Here is a 21,577-nt window from a genome sequence, read left to right on the forward strand (position 1 = left end):
CATTTTACCAAACATTAACATACAATGTTTAATGATTTTTCTTCTGAATTTATGCTTATGATCTCTGTCTCATTACTAATATTCTACACATTTTCTCTTTTTCTTGGGGATCAGTATCACGAAAGATTCTCTTAAATTTTGTTGAACTTGCAAAGAATCATCTTGTCATTTAATTTATTAACTTCGTGTGTGTAAGTCATCACTTTGTGTGTTTGGAGGAAGCAGAGCACAGCAGAGTGGTGAGGACAAGTCTCCGGAGCCAGACAGCCCAGGTGTGGTTCTGTGTCTGCCGTTACCCGCTGAGGGACCCTGGACACGTGACTTTAGCCTTCCTGCCTCAGGCTTCTCATCTGTAAAATGAAGATGATGATACCACCTATCTCAGAACCAAGCATGAGGATTAGATGAATATCATATAGAAAGGATTTAAAATTTTCCTTGACATATAACAGCTAACATGTATATGGAATCTCCTACTATTACTGTATGTATATTTTTCTTTCTATCCTTGAATTTTACTTTGTTGAAAAGCTAGTCCATTTATATTCAATTCTTTTTTAAAAATAAAAGTGTCAGAAATCTTCCTTTTTAAAGATGCCTGGGTACTGCCTGGGTACCTCAGTTGGTAGAGTAATCAGACTTTTAACCGGAGGGCCTACGTTCAAGTCCCTGGAGATGCTTGAAAAAAATGAAAGAAAAGGAGTTCCCTGGTGGTCCAGCATTTAGGACTTGATGCTTTCACTGCTGTGGGCTGGGGAGCTAAGTTGCTGGAGACCACGTATAGTCTTCTCAACACCCTTTATTTCTAGACAGTCTGCTTTTACACTTTGATTTCCTCTTTGATCTAAGAACTACGTAAGAGTTTTTTCAATTTTCATGTGGTAAGCTTTTTTTAGTTAACTTTTTCTTTTAACTTCCAGGAAGCACTCTGAAAAAGTAACCCTGTAAATTTACTACTTTTTTAATCTAAGTCCCATTACAACTGTGTTTCTTTGAAACTTTTATCATATTTCTAGCCATTTTTGATTGAAATACATTGATACTCTATTACTAACCATATCCATGCTTATATTTTTATTTTGGATTATATAACAAAGTATCTATAAAGTAATTTTTAAATTGCATTTAATGAGTTTTGTCTTAAATTCTATTAGGCTGGTATTGGAACTGCTACCCTTGCCTTAAATTTGTTTGTCTAAGAATTTCATCTAAATGGCATAATAGAGTAATGAAAAACCCCATCAATATGTTGGACTTTTATCATAAAATGATAGACAAAAACAAGTGAAAATGTAAACTGTACCCTAACAGATACAGAACAAAAAATTAATAATGTGGATTTTTTTCTATTGTTTAGTACACCTTCAGAAGGACCTACTTTAATCTATTCAAAATCTATCCATTGAGAATCAATTCAAAATATTTCATAGCAATTATATCAAATTATCCTATAGCACTTGTTGAAAATCACCATTAAGAAACTAATTTGACAACAACTGCCTAGAAAATAGACATATTAAAAACTAGTGTCTATGAGTGTTTACAAAATGTGTCTTCTGGACTTCAACCACAGAAATAACTTATCCCTAATGAGTAAGCCCCAAGAAAACCAGATCAAAGAAACAAAAGCCTTGCCAACAGTCAGCTGTTAGAGAAGGACTCTACACATAATACGTTATAACTAATCACAGCCAGAGATTAGAGGTCAAAGGTAAACACTGACTGTTCACAAAGGGAAAAATAGAAAAGATAAGACGAGAAATTTTAAGGAGAAAGTTACTTCTCCCCAGCACCGTTATCCCATCAACTACATCAGAGGACCAGCAGAAGGCACAGACACTGCCGTTTCTGGGGAGATGTGCACTGGAGTCGTACTCACGCATCGTAGTCTTGAATGACCAGCCCCACAGACCAGATTGCAGTCAAATACTCATTAACACCGTTGGGGCTGATGTAGTGAAGGGAGTTGGGAGAACGCGGATCACCATTGGAGCCAGTGAAGTCCACTCCCACCTGCCAAATAACAATTGCGGTCCTTACTAAGGGGAAGGCAGGGACATCCTCGCTTGATGTCCAGGAAACACACACTGACTGCTGACACAGCAACACTCATCCCTGAGCCCGCTGCTCGGATTTGCCAACAAGGCCATGAGCCAACAGGTATTTTCACGACAATTAAACAATTACAGCCTCAGCCTGAAGCAACCTGCTATTCCTAATTTTCTAGATGTCTTAAATCATAGATTATTATATCTATGACTTTAGACATAGCGGACTTTTTGGTACGTTTGATTAATGTTTTTTGTTAATTAAATTACTGCAGGATAATCACTGATTTATACACACATGCTTTTTTGCAGGTGGAAAAGGTATTATCGACAAGGCCAAAAGCTTCTGGATGAACCTAGACAAACTCTCTGCAGAGACCCTATTCAACAGATTGTGTACATTTCATCACAAAGTCAGTTTGGCAGTAAAAGAAAGAACACTGTAAAATAGAAGGAAAAAGCCACACACTACAGTCTACTGTGAAAAATCCAGCGTGTTACTCACAGTAAAATTCAGCTGGCAGCCTCCCATGATATAGTCGAGGAATGTACATTCCACTGTAATCTAGAAATAAATAGTAAACAAAATTAAAACTTTCCTACTTTTTTAAGAGAAGCAAAGAGCTCCCTGGCATTCATTTTTAATCATTTATAAACTGAACAGCACAAGATATAAATACATAGAACCCACCCCTACATTTGAATTTAAAGCAACCTACCCCTACATGTCATGAATCTGAAAGATTCAAGATAATTATAGCATGTTAAGATTAGAATATCAATAGCCAAAGATGAAATGCACTGGTTTTCAGAAACTAGTAATGAGTTTAATATGTTGAGACTTTAATACGTTTAAAAACAAAAGCAAAAACTCCCACTCATTTAAGAAATCTCTTCGATTTTTCCCCTTCACTCATAACATCTCATCTTGAAATTATAACCAGGACTGCTGCACTGAGTTAAGTCACTTCCACTGATGCACCAGAAAAACACCAATGGAGCCTGGTATTTCCTAAGATAATGGGAAACTTTAATTTGTCCTTTGTTAGAGAGCTGTCAAACCTTGGAAGCAAAGTTACTTGAAAGATTTCTCTACTATTTCCTATTTTCTCCTCTAAAGGGGCCCGGATGCTCATGTAATTTTCAACTGTTCAAAGTGCTTGAGTGATATATACTATATTCACAGAAGAACTTAAAATGTGATCTCATTACACTATAAGCTGTCAAGAGCAACCGACCTCACACTGCTTCACACTGATAACCCCTGAATTCTTGTAGCTTTTCTTCTTTTGCCTCTTTTTTTCATTTATGCATTCAAATTCAACCTACAGGAAGAAAAGGCAAAATGTTCAATATTATTAGTGATATTAGAAAGTGCTCATGTAAATTTAAGTGAATGACTTTTTTCTCTTAGAATCAAACCATCTACTGATATAAGTCTGTTACAAAATACAACTGTGAAATGATTGCACACTATATTATATATATGAAATATTTATCAGTCACATTTCCTAAAAGCACTTCTAAAACTTTGTACCGTTTAAAATAGTTTCTAAGTATAAATGTTTCCTTTGTAGATCATTTCCTTCTAAATGCTCCAAGTAATCATCTTTCTTCTTTATAACAAAAGAAACGAAATATTATTTTTAGCTGTCACCCACACAAAGCACAAAAACACACTGCTTAGAAAAGAAAAAAAAAACAACCATCAGAAAACAGAAATATATGAAGCCCAACTCCATGGTAAAATACGCAGCAAAGATCATCCCTTTCCACTGGGAATATGCATAGAAACAGATCTAATGTCTTCTTCCCACAAACAGACCATCTTCCCTTCCAACTCCTACCCACTATGCCTCTGGAAGCTTGGCTCAAGTCATCCTGCTCCGTAGCATCAACTCTTGTTCTATTCTCCTCTGATCGCCATCTCTCTCATTAAGCTTCCACAGCTACATAAAACTTACATACTTGGCATTAATCTCAACTGTTTCATTTCAGTAATTTTTTTCATAGCTAGGGTACAGTCACTTCCAAGTTATACCCTGAAATTCTCACTGTCTTGCCTAGTAATAAGAGACACTCAGTGAATACTGGATAAGTCACCTCTTCTGGTCAACAGAAAGCAACTTACATACTTTAGCCAGAGGCATTACTAATTTTCTAAGAATCAAACATTTAAAAATACCTTTGAAACAATGATACCAAACAAAATGATGTTAAAATAAAAAAATCTCTTGATGGTTCAGGATCCTGCCAGAGTTTCAGTCATTATCATACACACTAATTACTGAATATTAGAGATGCAGAAATGCCCTAAACAGAAAGGCTACATTACTTCACTTCATTTATCCACATTTTTACAGTATCCACCCAAGCAACAAGCACGTTCTAGGTACTGAACAAAGAGTTGATAAGATAGAGTCCTGCCTTTGATGAGTGAGTGGATAAACCTTGTCACTGAAACTTTTAATGAGTATTAAAAGCCACATTCTATCATGGGGGAGGGAAGGACCAAGTTAGCTGGATTTAGGAGAGTTCCACATGCTAAGACTGGCATCCTCTCCTCAACTGCACCAAAGGAGTGAGTTCCTAGACCCCGAACACTTTATTATTCCATCAATTATCTCATGTAATTCTGCCAACAACCTTGCAAGATAGGATTAATGTCCCCTTTTCGGAACTGAAGAGGCTTCCCTCATAGCTCGGTTGGTAAATCACCTGCCTGCAGTGCAGGAGACCCGGGTTCGATTCCTGGGTCAGGAAGATCCCCTGGAGAAGGGAAGGGCAACTTGCTCCAGGATTCTTGCCTGGAACATCTCCTGGACAGAGGAGCCTGGCGAGTTACGATTCATGGGGTCGCAAGAGTCAGACACAACTTAGCGACTAAACCACCACCACCTACGTGCTCTGTAAAGTATTACGCGGTTAGTTTCTGGTTCATTCTCTTCTAAAAGCAGGTCATTTACTGGTTCTGCAAAATAACAACAAACTGAAACCAGAGAAACGACGATACACATCGCTCCTCATATTTAGTTCTTTTAGGAAGCTTGCTTTACAGAAATGTTCAGATTGTCACAGTTTTCCATTGTTTCTGCCCTTAAAAATAAACATATATATCTTTCCGCAGAATATTTACAGCTGAATTTTACTGTTGTTTTAATTTAAACTGTTAATTCAACCTTTGCATTTGAACCATTAGGTGTGATTGGAAAAGCCCTTCTTACTTCACACAAGCACTTCTGCTATGCAAGGACCTGGGCTTTGTGACCAGGGGGTAAGGACAGTCACTATGCTCAGTCACTCAGTCGTGTCTGACTCGTTACGGCCCCATGGACTGTAGCCCACCAGGCCCCTCTGTCCATGGGATTCTCCAGACAAGAACACTGGAGTGGGTTGCCATTTCTTACTCCAGGGGATCTTCCTGACCCTGGGATCAAATCCACATCTTCGGCACTGGCAGGCGGATTCCTTACCACTGAGCCACCTGGCAAGCCCGTAGAGATAAGACTAGAGATCTCTGTATGACCTACTGAGAATTCTAGTCCCACTCTGTTAGCTCAAAGCTCATTTCTCCCAATTATGTCAATCAAAAAGCTATCAAGTTTTATTTATTCATCTAGTATTTTTGATCTAAAACTATCAGTATCTTCTTTTGGGTCACTTCACTTACATAACTTGGTAAAAAAAGAGACCTTCCATTCTGACCATAATCTCTTACCTTTTAAACTTCATGTTTGGATTTTCAAAAGCAAATGCTATATAAGAGCATATTCTAGGTAAGCTAAAAAGAGAATTAACTTATTTCATTCAAACTAGAAAGTTAAGTAAGAGGGAAGCAGTTTATAAGTTTTATATAAAAAACACTCTGGAATAGTTTTTAGACACTTTGCCATAGAGACAGGAAAGTTTCAGAAGCAATCTTAGAAATATGTGGGGATACTAACTAACAAACTGAGTGCAATTAAGGCAAACAAATGATCCTAACAAAATCACTCCATTAGATGGCAACTTAATACTCCATAATTTGAAGTAGCATAACTATGCTTTTATCCTTCCTTTGGGCAAGGACACATCAAAGAGGGACAGAAGGTAAAAGCCAATTTCTAAAGTATCCAAAAGGAGAATAAATGTCCACAATTTAAGCCTTGGTATTTGTCTCATGTAGATATTAATTATTGTGGCCAATGAAATGCCAAGATCTTTAAAACGAAGGCTTTTCAATCAAACCACATATATTTGTCCATAGTGAAAGGAAACCAAACTTCTAAACGTAAATGTAAACTCACCCTAAGTAAGAATTTTGAATCATCTGACTACCTAAACAAAATTCACAGATTTCAGAATACTACATATTATAGAGTAAAAGCAAGGAAAGCTATTTGCTATTTCAAGAGGAAAAAATGAAGCAACAAATACAGGGCCAAATATAAGGTATACACAAATAACAAAGGTGCAACTTACAGGTGAGTTTCTGGAGGCTTCTTTCAGTTTTGTCATTGTGGTTTGAAATGTTCCAATGAGATCATGTGACCCATCATTGTCATAATCATAACACTCTACCTATAAGGAAGCATAATAAAAATATATAAAAATCAATATAACTTTGTTTAAAAGAACTGGTTGCAATAAATGGGACTTACCAAGAAGTGCACTTTTAATTAAAATAAGTGAAAATGTTTAATACACAGTCCTACTTGGAGAAGCAGGAACCAAGTTCCTAGAGGAATAATACTGAAACCCTTTCAAGCCCTGGCTATTCTTGGGATAAGATTCTAAGACAGATTGCAGGCACATGAAAAACACAAATACTGTTGAAATTCCATGTTGAGCAGTTTCCAGTTCTTGTATATGCCCTTTACAAGTTCTAATAAAATCGAAATGGAATTAGACCTTCTCTCTCATCCACTTTTCACTTTGCTATTTTACAGTGGCTAAAAGCCATTATCTATCTGAAGGAAGAAAGGAAGTCAGTATTTTAGGCAGCTAAAAATCGTATAATTAAATTCTAGATGATTTATAACTATGGAAAATGTATTTCATTAGCTGAAATCTGGTGAGGCTTGGCTTCTTTTAGAAATTAGATTCAATGAAGTTGGATTTCCATCAGTCTGAGGATCACAACTCCCACAATGAAAAGGAAAATTCCAGGAAAACAGTATTTAGCCCACTAAGGAAGTGTCTACACTGGGTCATCACAATGCTGTTTCCATGTAAGACAAGGCCAAGTCCAGTCTGAGCTATGGCTTCCATTAAATGTTCACTATTTCTTAAAACACATGGAATAGAGCTGAGAGTATCTGATTTCCATGTTGGCAGATGCTGTCAAAGAGTAAATATTCACAAGAATATCAGAGTAATCATTGCAGTGAGAAAATTAACGTGGTGTGAACTCTTAGCAAGCGGAAGTGTTCACTGTGATCATAAAGAACTTAAGTTTTTACACTGCTTTATAATTACAAACATTTCTTCCTGCAAACATCCATTACATGCACTGCACACAGCATCTGCTGAGGATGCCAGGCAGACAGAAGAATTTAATGGTCTTAGAAGAGGACCTATCTTGTGTGGTAACCGACAAAGTAAATCTGTGCCAAGGAAACTTTTGAATACTTCTAGAACCTATGATTTAAGATAAAAGGCCTATAATTGAAAAGCAATTTGCATTTACCCTATGCTATAATCCTTTACCAAGTCATATTAACCATCAAGCTAAAACACTCAGGATTTATATATATTCACCAAGCAAAGTGATTTTTTTTCCTCAGTTCTATGAAAAGTGAGTTGAGTGCTTATCAAAATAGGAAGTCTTTCATTCCATATATTTTCATTATTTTTCAAGACTAAAAATCAAACAATCAATAAATGAAAACAAACTAGGTCTAGAATGGCAATTCTGAGTAACAGTAAGTGCTTTTATTTGTTTCCAGCACTTCAGTCAGTAACTCTTGATCTATATATCTGACACTCATTTTTATTTTTTTATACTCAATTTTTAAACCAAAAGCCCTTTATCTGACAGAAAATTAATGACATCAATAATTTTCTAGAGGAATTAAAATTAAAGTTAAAATAATATTTTAATAATTTTATTTTTAAGGTTTTTTTTTTTTAAATTACAGAAAACAGAACATTGCATTTTAGATTTGCATTCAGGAAACTCCAATTTATACCTAAAGACAACAAGATCAGGCTTTGATAAGACCAAGATTTTATTAAACAAAACTTACGGAAGAGCTAAAACAGTTCATGTTTAGACTGTCCAAAACTTCTGGGAATGCAAAAACATTTTTAAAATGTAATTCCTGATAACTCACTATAATAAACTTGTAAGAAAAGTTCACTGTTGTCCCATTAAAGACAAATGTTAGATGTTAAAGGAAGATGTGACGTTTATTATGCTGACATGTGTTCAGATACAGTTTGAGGCAAAAGGTGTAACGATTTATGTCATTTAATTTCCCTTCTCAAAAATTCGAAAACCAGTACTATTAGCTGTTTTAAACAACAGCTTCAGTAGTCTGTGAACCTGAAATGTACACATATATACATATGTGCATATGTATATATGCAAAAGACTGCACACATCACACAATACTACATTCACTAATGCATTCTCTGTTTAGACATGCATGGTTATTTTTCTTATTCGCACAATCTTATGAAAATAATAATCCATGCTAGAATGGCAACACTGGGACATTCACACTGCAGCAAAGAAATGACCAATGATTCTGACTCTATTTTCTGCTCTATAACTCTTTACTACACCTCTAAGCAATTTCCAAACACCAAGAGAATCAGTGATGGATGACTCTCTGATGACTGCAAAGAAATACAGAACTAAAGAAAGAAAGACAGAGATGAGGTGGCGAACCAATCGGCGTATAGTGAAAACAAGTGGAGAATCTTTTAAGAATGAAGACATTCATCAGAGAAAGCTCAAAAAATCGGTTTACTTACTATAACAAAATAGCCCTGTGAGCATGACACTGTGCACAAAAAAAAGAAGTTTAAGAAATATTGTTTCATTGTTAATATATTATTACAAACAATCAAACAGTTTAAGCATTTTTTTTCTAGCCTTTCTTACTTCTTAGATCTAAGGAAGCCTTAACTTATTACTTTTAATGTGAAAAGCAAAAGGTCTAGATTTAATATAACAGTAAAAAGTGTCAACTACAGATTGGCCCTCTCCGTGGGGGCTTGCCATCACCTCTACAGGGATTAAATCAAGTGACGCTGCAGCTGCAGACCTTCAGTGGCCCCTGAAGGAGTTCAGGGTGGAGAGCAGAAGTGAGGCACTCTGCGTTCAGGGAAAAACTGGCAGGACAGGTCTTCAGACAGTTAAATATTCGCAGGAGCTGATTTTATGAAGCCAATTCTTGCATTTCCGCATATCTAGAAAAGCACTAAAATCCTTCACGGTCACGATGGTTTCTCATGACTAGCAGAAGCTTCACAAGACTCGTAGAAACCTTTAGGGAAAACCTGTAAACACTGACCTTTCCCCTGCCTCTCTGGAACAGTTTCTCAGAGCTCTCCGAGGTGCTGTCTCTGCAGCCCTCAGATTGTCCCCAATAAAACTTGACTCAAAACTCTCACGCTGCGCATTTTTTCTAGTTGACCAAAGTAATGTGCAAGGCTACTTTTCTATTTATTTTGTACCAAAATTTTCACTGCTGTTTGAAATATCACACAAATCATATTGATCTTTAAAGTTCTCTGAAAAATGAGGAAAAAATTTATGGATCTAAGAAATGAAATGGTTTTCAATAATAATAGCATCTCTACTGTGTTTAACAGTTTATGAAACTTTTCACATACATTAATTTATTCTTGATTTTATTTTGCTATGTAGACATTATGTTCTCCATTATATAAGTAAGGAAGTTAAGTAAGGAAGTTAGAAAACCTGTTCAAGATCCCTTAGCTGGTTAAAGGTCTAAGTCAAGTCTTGGACTGTGGTTTGACTCAGATCCCTTCATCACCTTGCCTGCTTTCACTATACTAATTATCAAAAGAAAAAAAAAAATAAACAAAAAACTCACCCCAGTTTGCTGACCTCTGCAATACATGAAAAGGCTCCTATAGGGAATCTTACGTAAAGAAGTGACTGATATAAAAGTGTCTTTAAAATAATATATCTATATTGGCTATACGTGAAAACATTAAAAAAAATTCTTAGCTATCTGCTGCAGCTCCCTGCGTCTACTTTGCCTTCCTTTAAAAACTCTAAAACTAAAGCCATCCAAATGTAATAAATTATACCTTCCTCTGAGCTCCGGGAGTTGGTGATGGACAGGGAGGCCTGGCATGCTGCAGTCCATGGGGTCGCAAAGAGTCAGACATGACTGAGCGACTGAACTGAACTGAAAATCAGTGACGGGAAATGTCACCACTATTGTGCTCTGCGCTGAAGGCAGAAGGAAGCTCTGGGTTCTCAGTTGAAGTAATACCTATTTTTATTGCAAGGGACACACCAAAGCCAAAGAGTGCAGTTAACTGTTTCTATTCACAGAGCAGAAGACTCTTATTAAAAAGTAGGGAAGACTTAAATATTTTATTTTTAAAAATGAAGAATAAAGTAAAACCCACAATGTTTGATTAAGCATTCAACAGGTCAACAGATCACTAAAATGTCTCTGCTCCTTTAGACTGACTGCTTATCAGAAACATTTCTATTTTAGCATTCCTAAATATAAATAAAATTCAAACTTACATCATTTACTTTCTTTAAGTACTAGCCAATGAATTAATTTATAAAAGCAGTGAGTGTGTATGTGTGTACATAATATATATATAATTTCAAATTACCTTAATAGTTTTATCCATATCTCCATAGCACAGAGAGTTAAGAGAGATCTTAAAAGGCTTCCAAACAGGATTCAAGTTGTTTTTAACAACCTATTAAACAATAATAATAATAATAAAGACCAGTTAGAAAAACATTCCATTCATCATTAATGTTCTGCTCTTGCCTTTCCCAGGTTCCTACCAAGTGCACCATTCATTCTTCACCTCTTCACCCACCCAACTTCGTCAGTGAAAATCTAGCTAGGACCGTATTATACACCTGTTATATGAAAAATGTGAGGGACTGTCTAGTCAAGGTACATTCTGCGAAGGAAAAAAAACTGGGAAATATATCCAACCATTACAAGATGCACTTAAAAATTTCAGAAGATTATTGGTTTTGTTGGGAACCAGAGTTTTCACTGCAGGATACAAGATTCAAATATGGAATAAGAAAGGTTGGGAAAGGATCTTGCTATATTCGATAATGAGAAAAATGGTATAAATTTATGATTTTAGGTTTTTTTAATGTTTAATATATAAACATATATACACAAACATATTTCTCATTTCCACTGAAAAGGTCTAAAAGTGCTCAGCAGTAATGAGCACTCATACCCTGCTGTGCAAATCCTACCCTCTTAAAGGAAAAATCGGGCTTCCTAAGACAAATAGCTCATTCCAGATGGGACAGGGGAAGGACAAGGTCAACTGACAACACAATTTCACATAAAATAAGATAGTCCTTAAAGACTAATTTGTGTTGTTTAGTCACTAAGTTGTGTCCAACTCTTTTGTGACCCCAGGGACCATAGCCGGTCCACCTCTGTCTATGGGATTTCCCAGGCAATACAGGAGTGGGTTGCCATTTCCTTCTCCAGGGGATCTTCCCAACCCAGAGATCGAAGCCGTGTCTCCTGCGCTGGCAGGAGGGTTCTTTACCACTGAGTCACCTAGGGAACATAATAGCCAAATGCAAAATGTGAACCTGGAATGGACCCTGTATTAAACAATACAAAACACATAAAAAACGTGTTTGGGGAAATTGGGAGGATCTGAAGATGAATGGTATAGTAAATCATGTTACTAAATCAGCGCTAACTCTCTCAGTTATGGAGGTGTACAGAAATGCCTTCGTTCTTGAGAAATACCTGTAGCAGTTAAAGGTGAAGAGCCACGAGGTCTGTTGCCTACATTAGGATAGTCTGGCAAAAGGTCATGGATGTGGGCGTGAGCAAGAGAGAGCACACACCCGTGTGCTAGTGTGACCATTGGGTAAATCTAGGTGAAGGATACACTGGCATACATTTCAGTGTCCTTTACAGGATTTTGGAAATAAGGCAGAGGGACTTCCCTGGGGCCCAGAGGTGAAGAACCCACCCGCCCGAGCGGGACACACAGGTTCAGTTCCTGCAGCACCCCACAGGCCTTGGGGCAACTAAGCCGGTGAGTGCCGTGACCGCTGAACCGCACGCCTGGGGCCCTCAGCCCACAAGAGAAGCCAGCAGTATGAGAAGCCCGGGCACCACACTAGAGAGCAGAGCCCACTCACTGCAACCGCGGAAAGCCCGGGGGCAGCAGCAAAGAGCCAGCTGAGCCAAAAGTAAGTAATTGAAAAAAACAACTAAGCATAGCAGTACCTTCTCATTAAAAAAAAAAGAAACGAGCATGCTGCCCTTGTGTCTCTGGCAGTTATATACATCTGAATTTAGATGAATAGTTTTATAAGTACATAAACTTTTAAAATTCAGATTACCACAATTCCAAAGGAAACTTCAACCCTACTTTTCAAACTCAGATATTCACCTCCGTTCGATGAACCATTAGCCAGTTTCCATCAGATGTCTGCTTGTGGAATTCTAGGTAAGGATCTGACTTTCCAAATAGATCCTACATTAAAATAAAAAGCAAAGCAATTATTCTCCTCCTAAAACATGCGAAACCACACTTTATACATGTTACATGTCTTTAGTACCTGAAGTTTAATTCTATAAACATATAAACAGATAGACATATAAACAGATAGACATATAAACAGATAGACAGATATAGAGAGAGATAGTACAAAACAGCAATAAATACAAATCCCAATACATTCCTCACAAACATGAACCTGCTGGAGTCTACGAGGAGAACTTTTAAGGCATTCCTGATAAATGCTCATTATCCTTACACCCTTACATCTCAAAACACATGATGGCTTTAGAATACAGTGATCAACGGAACCCATTATCAACACAGGACACTTTTAGCTTATTTTCATTATTAGTAGCATTCACTCATTCACACAGCACTAAGTAATTTTATCTAAATGATCCCGTACAGTAGTCGTACTAGCTCCACGAGAGGCAGGACAAACTGGATGCAGAGGAGTTAAAGACTTTGCCAAAATCACACAGCTAATGAATTGATGGATCTGAGCCTTTATTTCACATCTTACCCTTCTATGTCCAATACCCGTTTGGCAATCCCACACGTTTCTTTGCACAAACGCAAGGGAGCACAGACAAGGAGACACGTGAAGTGCACAACAGAAGTGCTGGGAGGGCACAAGGTGTACTCTATTTCCTCTGTGATTCACCAGGCACAGCTCTCCTGTGCAACGCATGAGCACAGTGAGTGTCCAAACGTCTCCTTAGGGCCATCTTACCCACATACACACACAGATGCTCTTCCACAGGGACATACAATTCTGGAAAGATGTACAAAGGTAAAACTCAGATAGTAAGATTGTGGATGACTTTACCTTCTCGTTTTTATTTATCTTCATTTTGAAACTTCTATCTGCCTTAGCATATATTACTTATTATTTGTGAAAGTGAAAGGACATCTGTTAAGCCCACAGGAATGTATGCACATATGTTCCTAAACTGAAGATTTGTTTCAGTACTGAATTTACTTCAATATTAAATTAAGAACTAAGATATTATTTCCCTCCTCGGCATACTTTAATGTTAGGAAGGGAACACATCCCTCATAGTCAAAAATAAAAACACAAAGACTACACAGAACTTTTAAAATTTAACCTTCTCTCTAAGAAGAATTTAAGCAATGTAATAAGCCTCTCTATGCTCCATTTTATAAAACTAGGAACAATATTATACCCAGAGAAGCTAACTTTCCCAAAAGCACATGAACATCCTCTGTCTCTTTTATCTTAGAGATAATCTTTTGAGGAAGGGAGAATATTATTACTACCATATTGAAGGTCAAAAAACAGACCCTGCTTGACAGTTCATGAAGCTATCAACAGAGGAACTAAAATAAGAAGCAGAAGTCCCTGACTCTGACCTCCAGGATGAGTTAAGTCAAAAGAGCAAGGCAGAGAAATGCATGCGTGATATTAATATATCATGCTTCACTTAATCAAAGACTGGGGCTGGGCTAGGGTATGGAAATGTAAATATATACATACACACAGGCATGTGCACTCATATCTACCTATATGACATATACATCCATGTCTATCTATTTGTACATTTATATACACACAGAGAGACACACAGAGACACACGTGTACATACACACACACACACAAAAACCCTTAGTTTTTTGGAAAATGAAGGATTAAGCCATTAAATGTAAATTTTACAAATGAATAAAATACAGCAAGAGAAAAAACTGCAGCGTGGACAGGGAAAGAAGCTAAATTTCTTGAATATACCTTGTTTTCTGTTAGCTTTGGAACCATCTTATACATGATTATAAAGCAAAATTAAACCAAAAAAAAATTTAAAGCAATCTCTAAATATCAAAAGCAAAATTTGATTATGTGCTAATGTTACAGCATAACCACTCAGAGAACAATTATTCCTTTAAAACCCAGGAATTAAATTCGTATAATTCAAGTGGAATATATAACCCTAAAGGCAAAAAGAACTTCAAAGCAAGCTCAAGCTATTTTCAGTAAAAATATTTTCACTATAACATGTATATTTGTATTTTTAAACTGTTAGATATTATATAGGGCAAAACATAAGCAGTTCTGTTAGTTTCCTTATGAATCAACATTTGACATAAGTAAAAAGAGGTGCAACTACAGAATCAAAGAAATAACAGCCTTGTAATTTTACATTTGAATTGGAATTTGTCATACAAGTTTACGATTTAGTTTTCCTTGAAAAAGAAAAGACTTTCCTATAGCTATCTACTGAAAAGTCCTAAAAGGAATGAGCAACAGCCATCAATAAACATTAAGCACCCCTAGAACCACCTCGTGGGCTCACCACAGAAAGGCTCCCTTTAACCTGCCCATCTGGGGCAGAAATTAGATAAAATAAGCATGGAACATCTGTCATGCCCCAAAGCAAGAAGCTAGCCAAAGACTTCTGAGACTGTGCCAAATGGCTCAGGAACAAACTTAAATAGGTTCCCTCCCATAGGTCAAACTTGGGATACTTTAAGCATCAATAAGATTAATAGAGTTCCTAGAAATACTAAAAAAAAAAAAAAAAATTTAAGTTCTTCTGTAAAAGTCAAGTCTACAGAAATGTATTCTTCTAAAAAATAGTAAATATAAAAAAAATATCAAACACTTCAGCTTGCCTTTTCTGGACAAACTATCTTGGAATAAATAAATACCTAATGTGAAGAAAGATACTTCTCTCTAGAGAAGTATTCTCGGTAATAAAAGCAGCAGCAATGACAGCATGAGAATAACAATATTTTAAGGCCCTTAATCAGAGAAGGCAATGGCACCCCACTCCAGTACTCTTGCCTGGAAAATCCCATGGACGGAGGAGCCTGGTAGGCTGCAGTCCATGGAGTCACTAAGAGTTGGATACGACTGAGAGACTTCACTTTCACTTTTCACTTTCATGCATTGGAGAAGGAAATGGCAACCCACTCCAGCGTTCTTGCCTGGAGAATCCCAGGCACGGGGGAGCCTGGTGGGCTGCCGTCTATGGGGTCGCACACAGTCGGACATGACCGAAGTGACTTAGCAGCAGCAGCAGGAAGGCTCTTAATAAAATAGTATATCTAGGTAGTTATCATCAATGGTCACTAATACCCCAAAAAACAGAACTTGACAATGTGAGCCTCTTGATGGAATTAGTGTCACCACCTATGAAACTCATACCAATTCAAAATGCCACGAGATCATACCTCTAGATTCAGTTTCAGCTGATAGAAATCAGGAAATAAAATATGGAGAGACAAATATATTACATGACATCACAGGGATTTAACTAGCATATACTGTGTGTGAAAACTTCTATAGGACAAAGGAGTCAGTTTATTGAATAAATCCATGGATGGATGGATAGGACAGAGGGAGAGAGAGGAAACAAGAGAGCAATAGAGACAGAAAGGGAAGTAAAGGGAAGGGGAGAACGTAAAGGTTAAAAAAATGCAAGAGACACATTAAGCAACTGTAGTATTTTAGAAGTCTTTAGAGATACATCTACATTTACGGATGCAATGATACGCTGTCTGGGAGGAGAGAAAGTAGACAGGGTAGGGATGAGATAAAATTGGTCATGAGTTGTAACATTTTTAAAGATAGGTGGTGGGAACACGGAATTTTTTAGATATACTATTCTATTTTTGTGTATGTTTACATTTTTCCAAAATATTTTTTAAAAGATAACTAGCTAGGTCTAAGGATATCTGGCTGGTCTAAGATATTTGCAAACTGCATTGTAAGGTAGATGAAAATGATGAAGAATATTGATTGCATTATAGAATTACATACAAAAGTCACTCAAAGAATTATTCCAATCCAAGGTATACACTACACTTAAGTGTTCTTATTAGTATTCATCCTAAATTTTGAATGCAGAGAGGAAAGTGAAAGTGAAAGTTGCTCAGTCGTGTCCAACTCTTTGCGACCCCGTGGACCATGCAGTCCACGGAATTCTCCAGGCCAGAATACCGGATTGAGTAGCCTTTCTCTTCTCCGAAAGAAAAGGCTTTGCTGAATTTTGATTCAATATCTGTGCTTCAGTCAGTCCAACTCTTTGAGACTCTATGGACTGAAGCCTGGCAGGCTCCTCTGTCCATGGGAATTCTCCAGGCAAGAATACTGGAGTGGATTGCCAAGCCCTCTTCCAAGGGAATCTTCCAGACCCAAGGATCGAACCCATGACTCTTCTGTCTCCTGCATTGGCAGGCAGGTTCTTTACCACTAGCGCCACCTGAGAAGCCCCAAAGAGGAAAATCTAATCAATAAAGCATGGAATTTTAGCTTTTTTCCTTAAGTAATTCAAATACACTCTAAAATATCTTTTACAATAGCGTTAATGTTTGTATTAACTCTTCTTTTAAGCTATACAAACTCTTCAGTTACATCCAGGGGAAAGAGAGGTAAAGAGAAATATCTTCTGCTTAAATACGCATCCACATAGAAAATAGAATTTGGAACTAATACTCCAACTGATGCTTAGATGATAGAGTTCATAATATTAATTGCATTATTATTTTCTCAAAAAGTAACCAATGTGAGGGGGGAAAAAAAGATGATATCCTTGTTGAAATCTGCATCACCCACCTACCTTATTATCCAGTTTTCTTGCTTCCATTTCAAACAAGACAATTCTGTTATCCTTTATTTCTTCAGCTGAAATCTATGAGTAGACAAGGTAAGTAAAAGAAAATGTTTTGGGGGTTCTGATACAGTCATGAAGCACTGATTTAGTCTGTTATCTAATAGTATACAAAGTCTACACTAACTTTGACTAGTCTAAAGTAACAAAATGGTACTATTAAGAAAGATTTGTCATTATTTCCTTTATGCATGTGAAATAAATATATTTCCAAAATACGCCTAATTTACATTATGCAACTTTCTTTTTAATGTTGTTGCCGAAACTGGATCTTCCTTCTTCTGATGGAAAAAATCAAAGCCCTGCACAGCACTGGTGAGAGCTCTCCAGAGATGGAGAAGCATGGGTAAGTTATACCTAGAGAACATTACACATTCAAATATCAGCTCCATATTTTTCATCCAAGGTAACTGAAAGACTTACTCTACTCAAAAACAAATTCTAGGCTGTGATGGCCCCAAAAGCCATAAAGATCATTGCTGCTTGCAATGATCTCTGTTCCCCACATAGAAGTCAACACCCCCAACAGACTGGACATTCTTTGGCACCTAAACTAGAGCAAACAACTACTCAGAGAAATGTGTTTGATAGTTGCAATAATCCTGAAACACGACTCTCTCAGCCTCCCATTCCCAGGCAGAGCTAAAGCAAGACAGCTGTCTCTTCAGACAGCTGTGACTACCCGGACAGCAACTCTAGAACATTTAGAACATTTAAAAGGATGGCACTATATAATTTGAAATCTAAAATAAGATAATGCATATATTCACTTGCCCAGGTCCAGCAATCAGCAAGGAAAAATTTAGGTAAGAGGACGGATAGCAAAGTGCACACGCACACACATGAAAACACAGTTAAGAACTGAGCGGTTCAATGGCCATGTCATACTACAAGATCACTCAGGAATCAAAACCACTATGGAAAGTTTCTGTCATGCCGAGGGGCCTATGTTTGATTTGCTGAGAGCCAAATTGATCCATTCACATTATTAAGTAATTTCTTCCTACTCTGGGAATTGATGCTTCCATCAGGAAGAGGCAAGCATTACCACGGTGTGTGTGACTTTCTTCTAGGCACAGCACAGTTTCCATTTGCGATCACTCTAAGGCAAGTCAAGGGAGGGTGGAGGGCGACATTCAGGATCAAATGATAATGCCTACTGTAGAATCTCTGTCTGATATACACAGTCTCAGCTTGTCCACTTGTGCTAAATCTCAGGAGGCAAAAGACTTGTATTTTAAAGGATCTTATTTTACCGTAATGCTCCCTTTTCCTGCAGGTCTGCCATTTTTAAGCACCAGTGGTCGGGTTAGCTTCTTACTGGAAACAATCTGTTAAAACCGGAAAGTGATACAAAGAGCTATTTCACTTCAACATGTGAATGTTTAAACTAAATAGTTTTCAAAAAACGGTTGAGAATAAAGTATACAAAGTTATTAGAAATGGAAACATTAAGTTCATTCCTTAAAGATTTGGAGATTACAAAATGCATCTGCACCCAAATGGAAAAAACTTCCAAGGAGCCAATCCTGGCAGATAAAATCTCCCCAAACCACTAGTTTCTTTATCAACCACTTCAAATTCTTCCTTGTAAAGAAAAAAGAGGGCAAGATCCTCATCACATATACAAATCACTAAGCTGAAACAAAACCCCTATAGGTAACAAGGGTTACCTGTCAATTTTTCAACTGACACATAACTTCAATGTATAATCCTCAGAAGATATCATTTTGATTAAAATAATACAGTAAGCACACATACTCTCACAGGTATGTTTCTCAAATTTGCTATTTTAGATATACTGTGATTTTTTTCCAAAAAATAAGTACTTCTTTAATTTTCTTTTTGATACAAGTATCAAAGTTTTAGAAATCTGACCAGCTCCATGTTGTCCTTGAGACATAGGAAATACAATGATCTCCAAAAAATTCAAGACTAAAAGATAAACTCATAAAAGACAAATCTTAGATGTCACCCACTGAAAAAAAATAACTCCTCCCTCCGAAAATCCCATAAACATGGTCACTGTCTCTCCTTAGAAGTCAAACCGAGCTGGGAGCACAATGGTGAGCCCACAGACACACGCGTGCTCCGACCCAACCTGTGATATCCTAGAAAGACAGAAAATTAAGCAACTACAATAAAATATGGTAAACATTTAGGTAGAAGGAGTGGAGAAGACCACCAAGTGAGCACAGCAGGGTGACCCAAACGACTCTGGGCTGTCAGAGAAGGCTTGCGAGGGGGAGTTGGGTTCATGCCCAAGGCAAAAGTAGGAGCAAGCCAGGAAAAGGGACTGTGCTGGGCTATCAAGGGGTCAAGAGGTATCGGTCATGCAAGTTAGAACGTCAGAGAAGTTGCTGTCGCCTTGACAGCATTTATGACCTAAACGTAAGAACAACACTGTACTGAAATCTGTAAAGAGCAGTCAAGCAGCTAGAGTAATGGTACTATTTATTGAAATGGCAAACGGAACATCTTTAACTCATGAGAACTAACACACACTTTGCAAAAGAGCCATGGTCCCTACCCTCATACAAAGTAAGATAAATTCCATAATGTTTAAGGCAAACATAAGCTCAGTTGCTCAGTCATGTCCGACTCTTTGTGGCCCCATGGCCTGTATCCCTCCAAGCTCCTCTGTCCATGGGATTTTCCAGGCAACAATACCGGAGTGGCTTGCCACTTCCTACTCCAGGGGATCTTCCCAAGTCAGGGATCAAACCCAAGTCTCTGCATTGGCAGGCAGATTCTTTACCACTAGCGCCACCTGGAAAGCCCAACAATTAAACTAAAGAGAATTTATCAAAAACACCTGATGCTTTGGCTCAACTGTAGAAAACACCTGTACCATTCGTACTCACTTGTCCAAGGGTACATTCACATTCTCCTAAGAAGTCATCATCGCTCAGCTCGATAGTTTTGTTGTCGATGTCATAGATCCCAAATTTCAATTTCTGAACCACTTCAAAGTAGTAATCAATAATAAATGTCTTGGAGAATTTGGGGTTCAGGCAATTCTTAATCCTTTCTGTGCGCTCAACCTAAATTCAACCCACCAAAACAAAAAAAGTTTCTTCAGATCAAAGGTGCATTTGTTTATTATCTTTATATACCACTTGTGTCTAAATATTGGCATGATAGCTAAAGGAAGCGTCTATAGGTATATGAAATATTTCACAATCAAGGACTAATTTGCCTGAAAAACTGCACTAACAGATGAGATGGTTTTATTTTTTAACTTTTTAAATAAACTCTTCATATTGTCAAAAAAGCAATTCAGGCGGCTTTTCAGCTGCAAGTATTTAATATTACCTCATACCACTGCTGACCGCTCGTATTCAAAAATAACACACATAGAGGGTCTGACTTTGACCCTATGTCTTTATCCAAAAGATTGTCACAGGAAATATTCAGCTCCACCTTTGTGACGCACTGGGCAGCCATCTCTTGAGCTGTGAGAAAAAGAAAGAAATGAGTAAGCCAGAGAAGCGGTGCCTTTAACAAGCGCATGGCTTCCTTGGGATTTCCCTCCAGGTTCAGCAGCTACGACTTTGTGTTCACTTCAAGCCCGGGGTTTGATCCTGGTCAGGGAACTCAGACCCTGAAAGCTACATGAAGCAGCCAAAAAAAGAACAAAAAAGGCACACGCGTTCTTAATAAAACACCTAAATTCTTAGGGCACACGGTCAGAACAGGATAGCAGAGTGAGCTTGCTGGAGAAGACTTCGTTGTGTGTGTCTCCAGGGGACTCAGATGTCTCATTACCCCATGCCAATCATACTGCTTCCGCCAGATTATCTTGCTGGGATAAAACTCATTTTACAGTGTGACAATAAAATGCAGCTTTCAAGATGGCAAATAAGATAGATTAATCTTATCATTTCCCTGTACGTTTTACCCTTCAGAAAACGTCCAAGTATAATCATGACCTTTCACTTAAAGGCAAACATAGCCTTCTGCTACAAAACGAGACAGATTAAACCTCCACCTTAATTTTATCTTTATTTATTTGACAAAATACTGAGTGAGATACTTGCTGTTTTCAAGGAATTTTGGCTAAGACCCAGACCTGGGGAATAAAAGACCCTCACATACACCCCTCTGCCCCTCCCTGCACGTTTTCCAGCAGTGCTCCTCAAGCCTGGCTGCTCTTGGAATCACCCGGGGCGCTTTCAAAGCCCCTGAGGC

At 37.6% G+C, this 21,577-nt stretch overlaps 1 protein-coding gene across 1 annotated transcript in view; it reads right to left on the bottom strand.

Annotated features, from left to right (window-relative positions):
• Positions 1 to 21,577, bottom strand: part of CPNE3 (copine 3) — a 44,850-nt gene that overhangs the window by 10,285 nt on the left and 12,988 nt on the right. The window contains exons 2-11 of the mRNA XM_052651454.1: positions 20,702 to 20,841; positions 20,251 to 20,430; positions 18,643 to 18,717; positions 17,336 to 17,407; positions 12,648 to 12,731; positions 10,863 to 10,952; positions 6,510 to 6,608; positions 3,287 to 3,373; positions 2,554 to 2,613; positions 1,880 to 2,013 (exon numbers count right to left, since the gene is read on the bottom strand). Coding sequence (XP_052507414.1) covers positions 1,880 to 2,013; positions 2,554 to 2,613; positions 3,287 to 3,373; positions 6,510 to 6,608; positions 10,863 to 10,952; positions 12,648 to 12,731; positions 17,336 to 17,407; positions 18,643 to 18,717; positions 20,251 to 20,430; positions 20,702 to 20,833 — 1,013 coding nt within the window. The 5' untranslated portion in view covers positions 20,834 to 20,841. The remainder of the gene's footprint in view (positions 1 to 1,879; positions 2,014 to 2,553; positions 2,614 to 3,286; positions 3,374 to 6,509; positions 6,609 to 10,862; positions 10,953 to 12,647; positions 12,732 to 17,335; positions 17,408 to 18,642; positions 18,718 to 20,250; positions 20,431 to 20,701; positions 20,842 to 21,577) is intronic.

This window comes from Budorcas taxicolor, chromosome 14 (assembly GCF_023091745.1).
Source record: "Budorcas taxicolor isolate Tak-1 chromosome 14, Takin1.1, whole genome shotgun sequence".
Lineage (NCBI taxonomy): Eukaryota > Metazoa > Chordata > Mammalia > Artiodactyla > Bovidae > Budorcas > Budorcas taxicolor.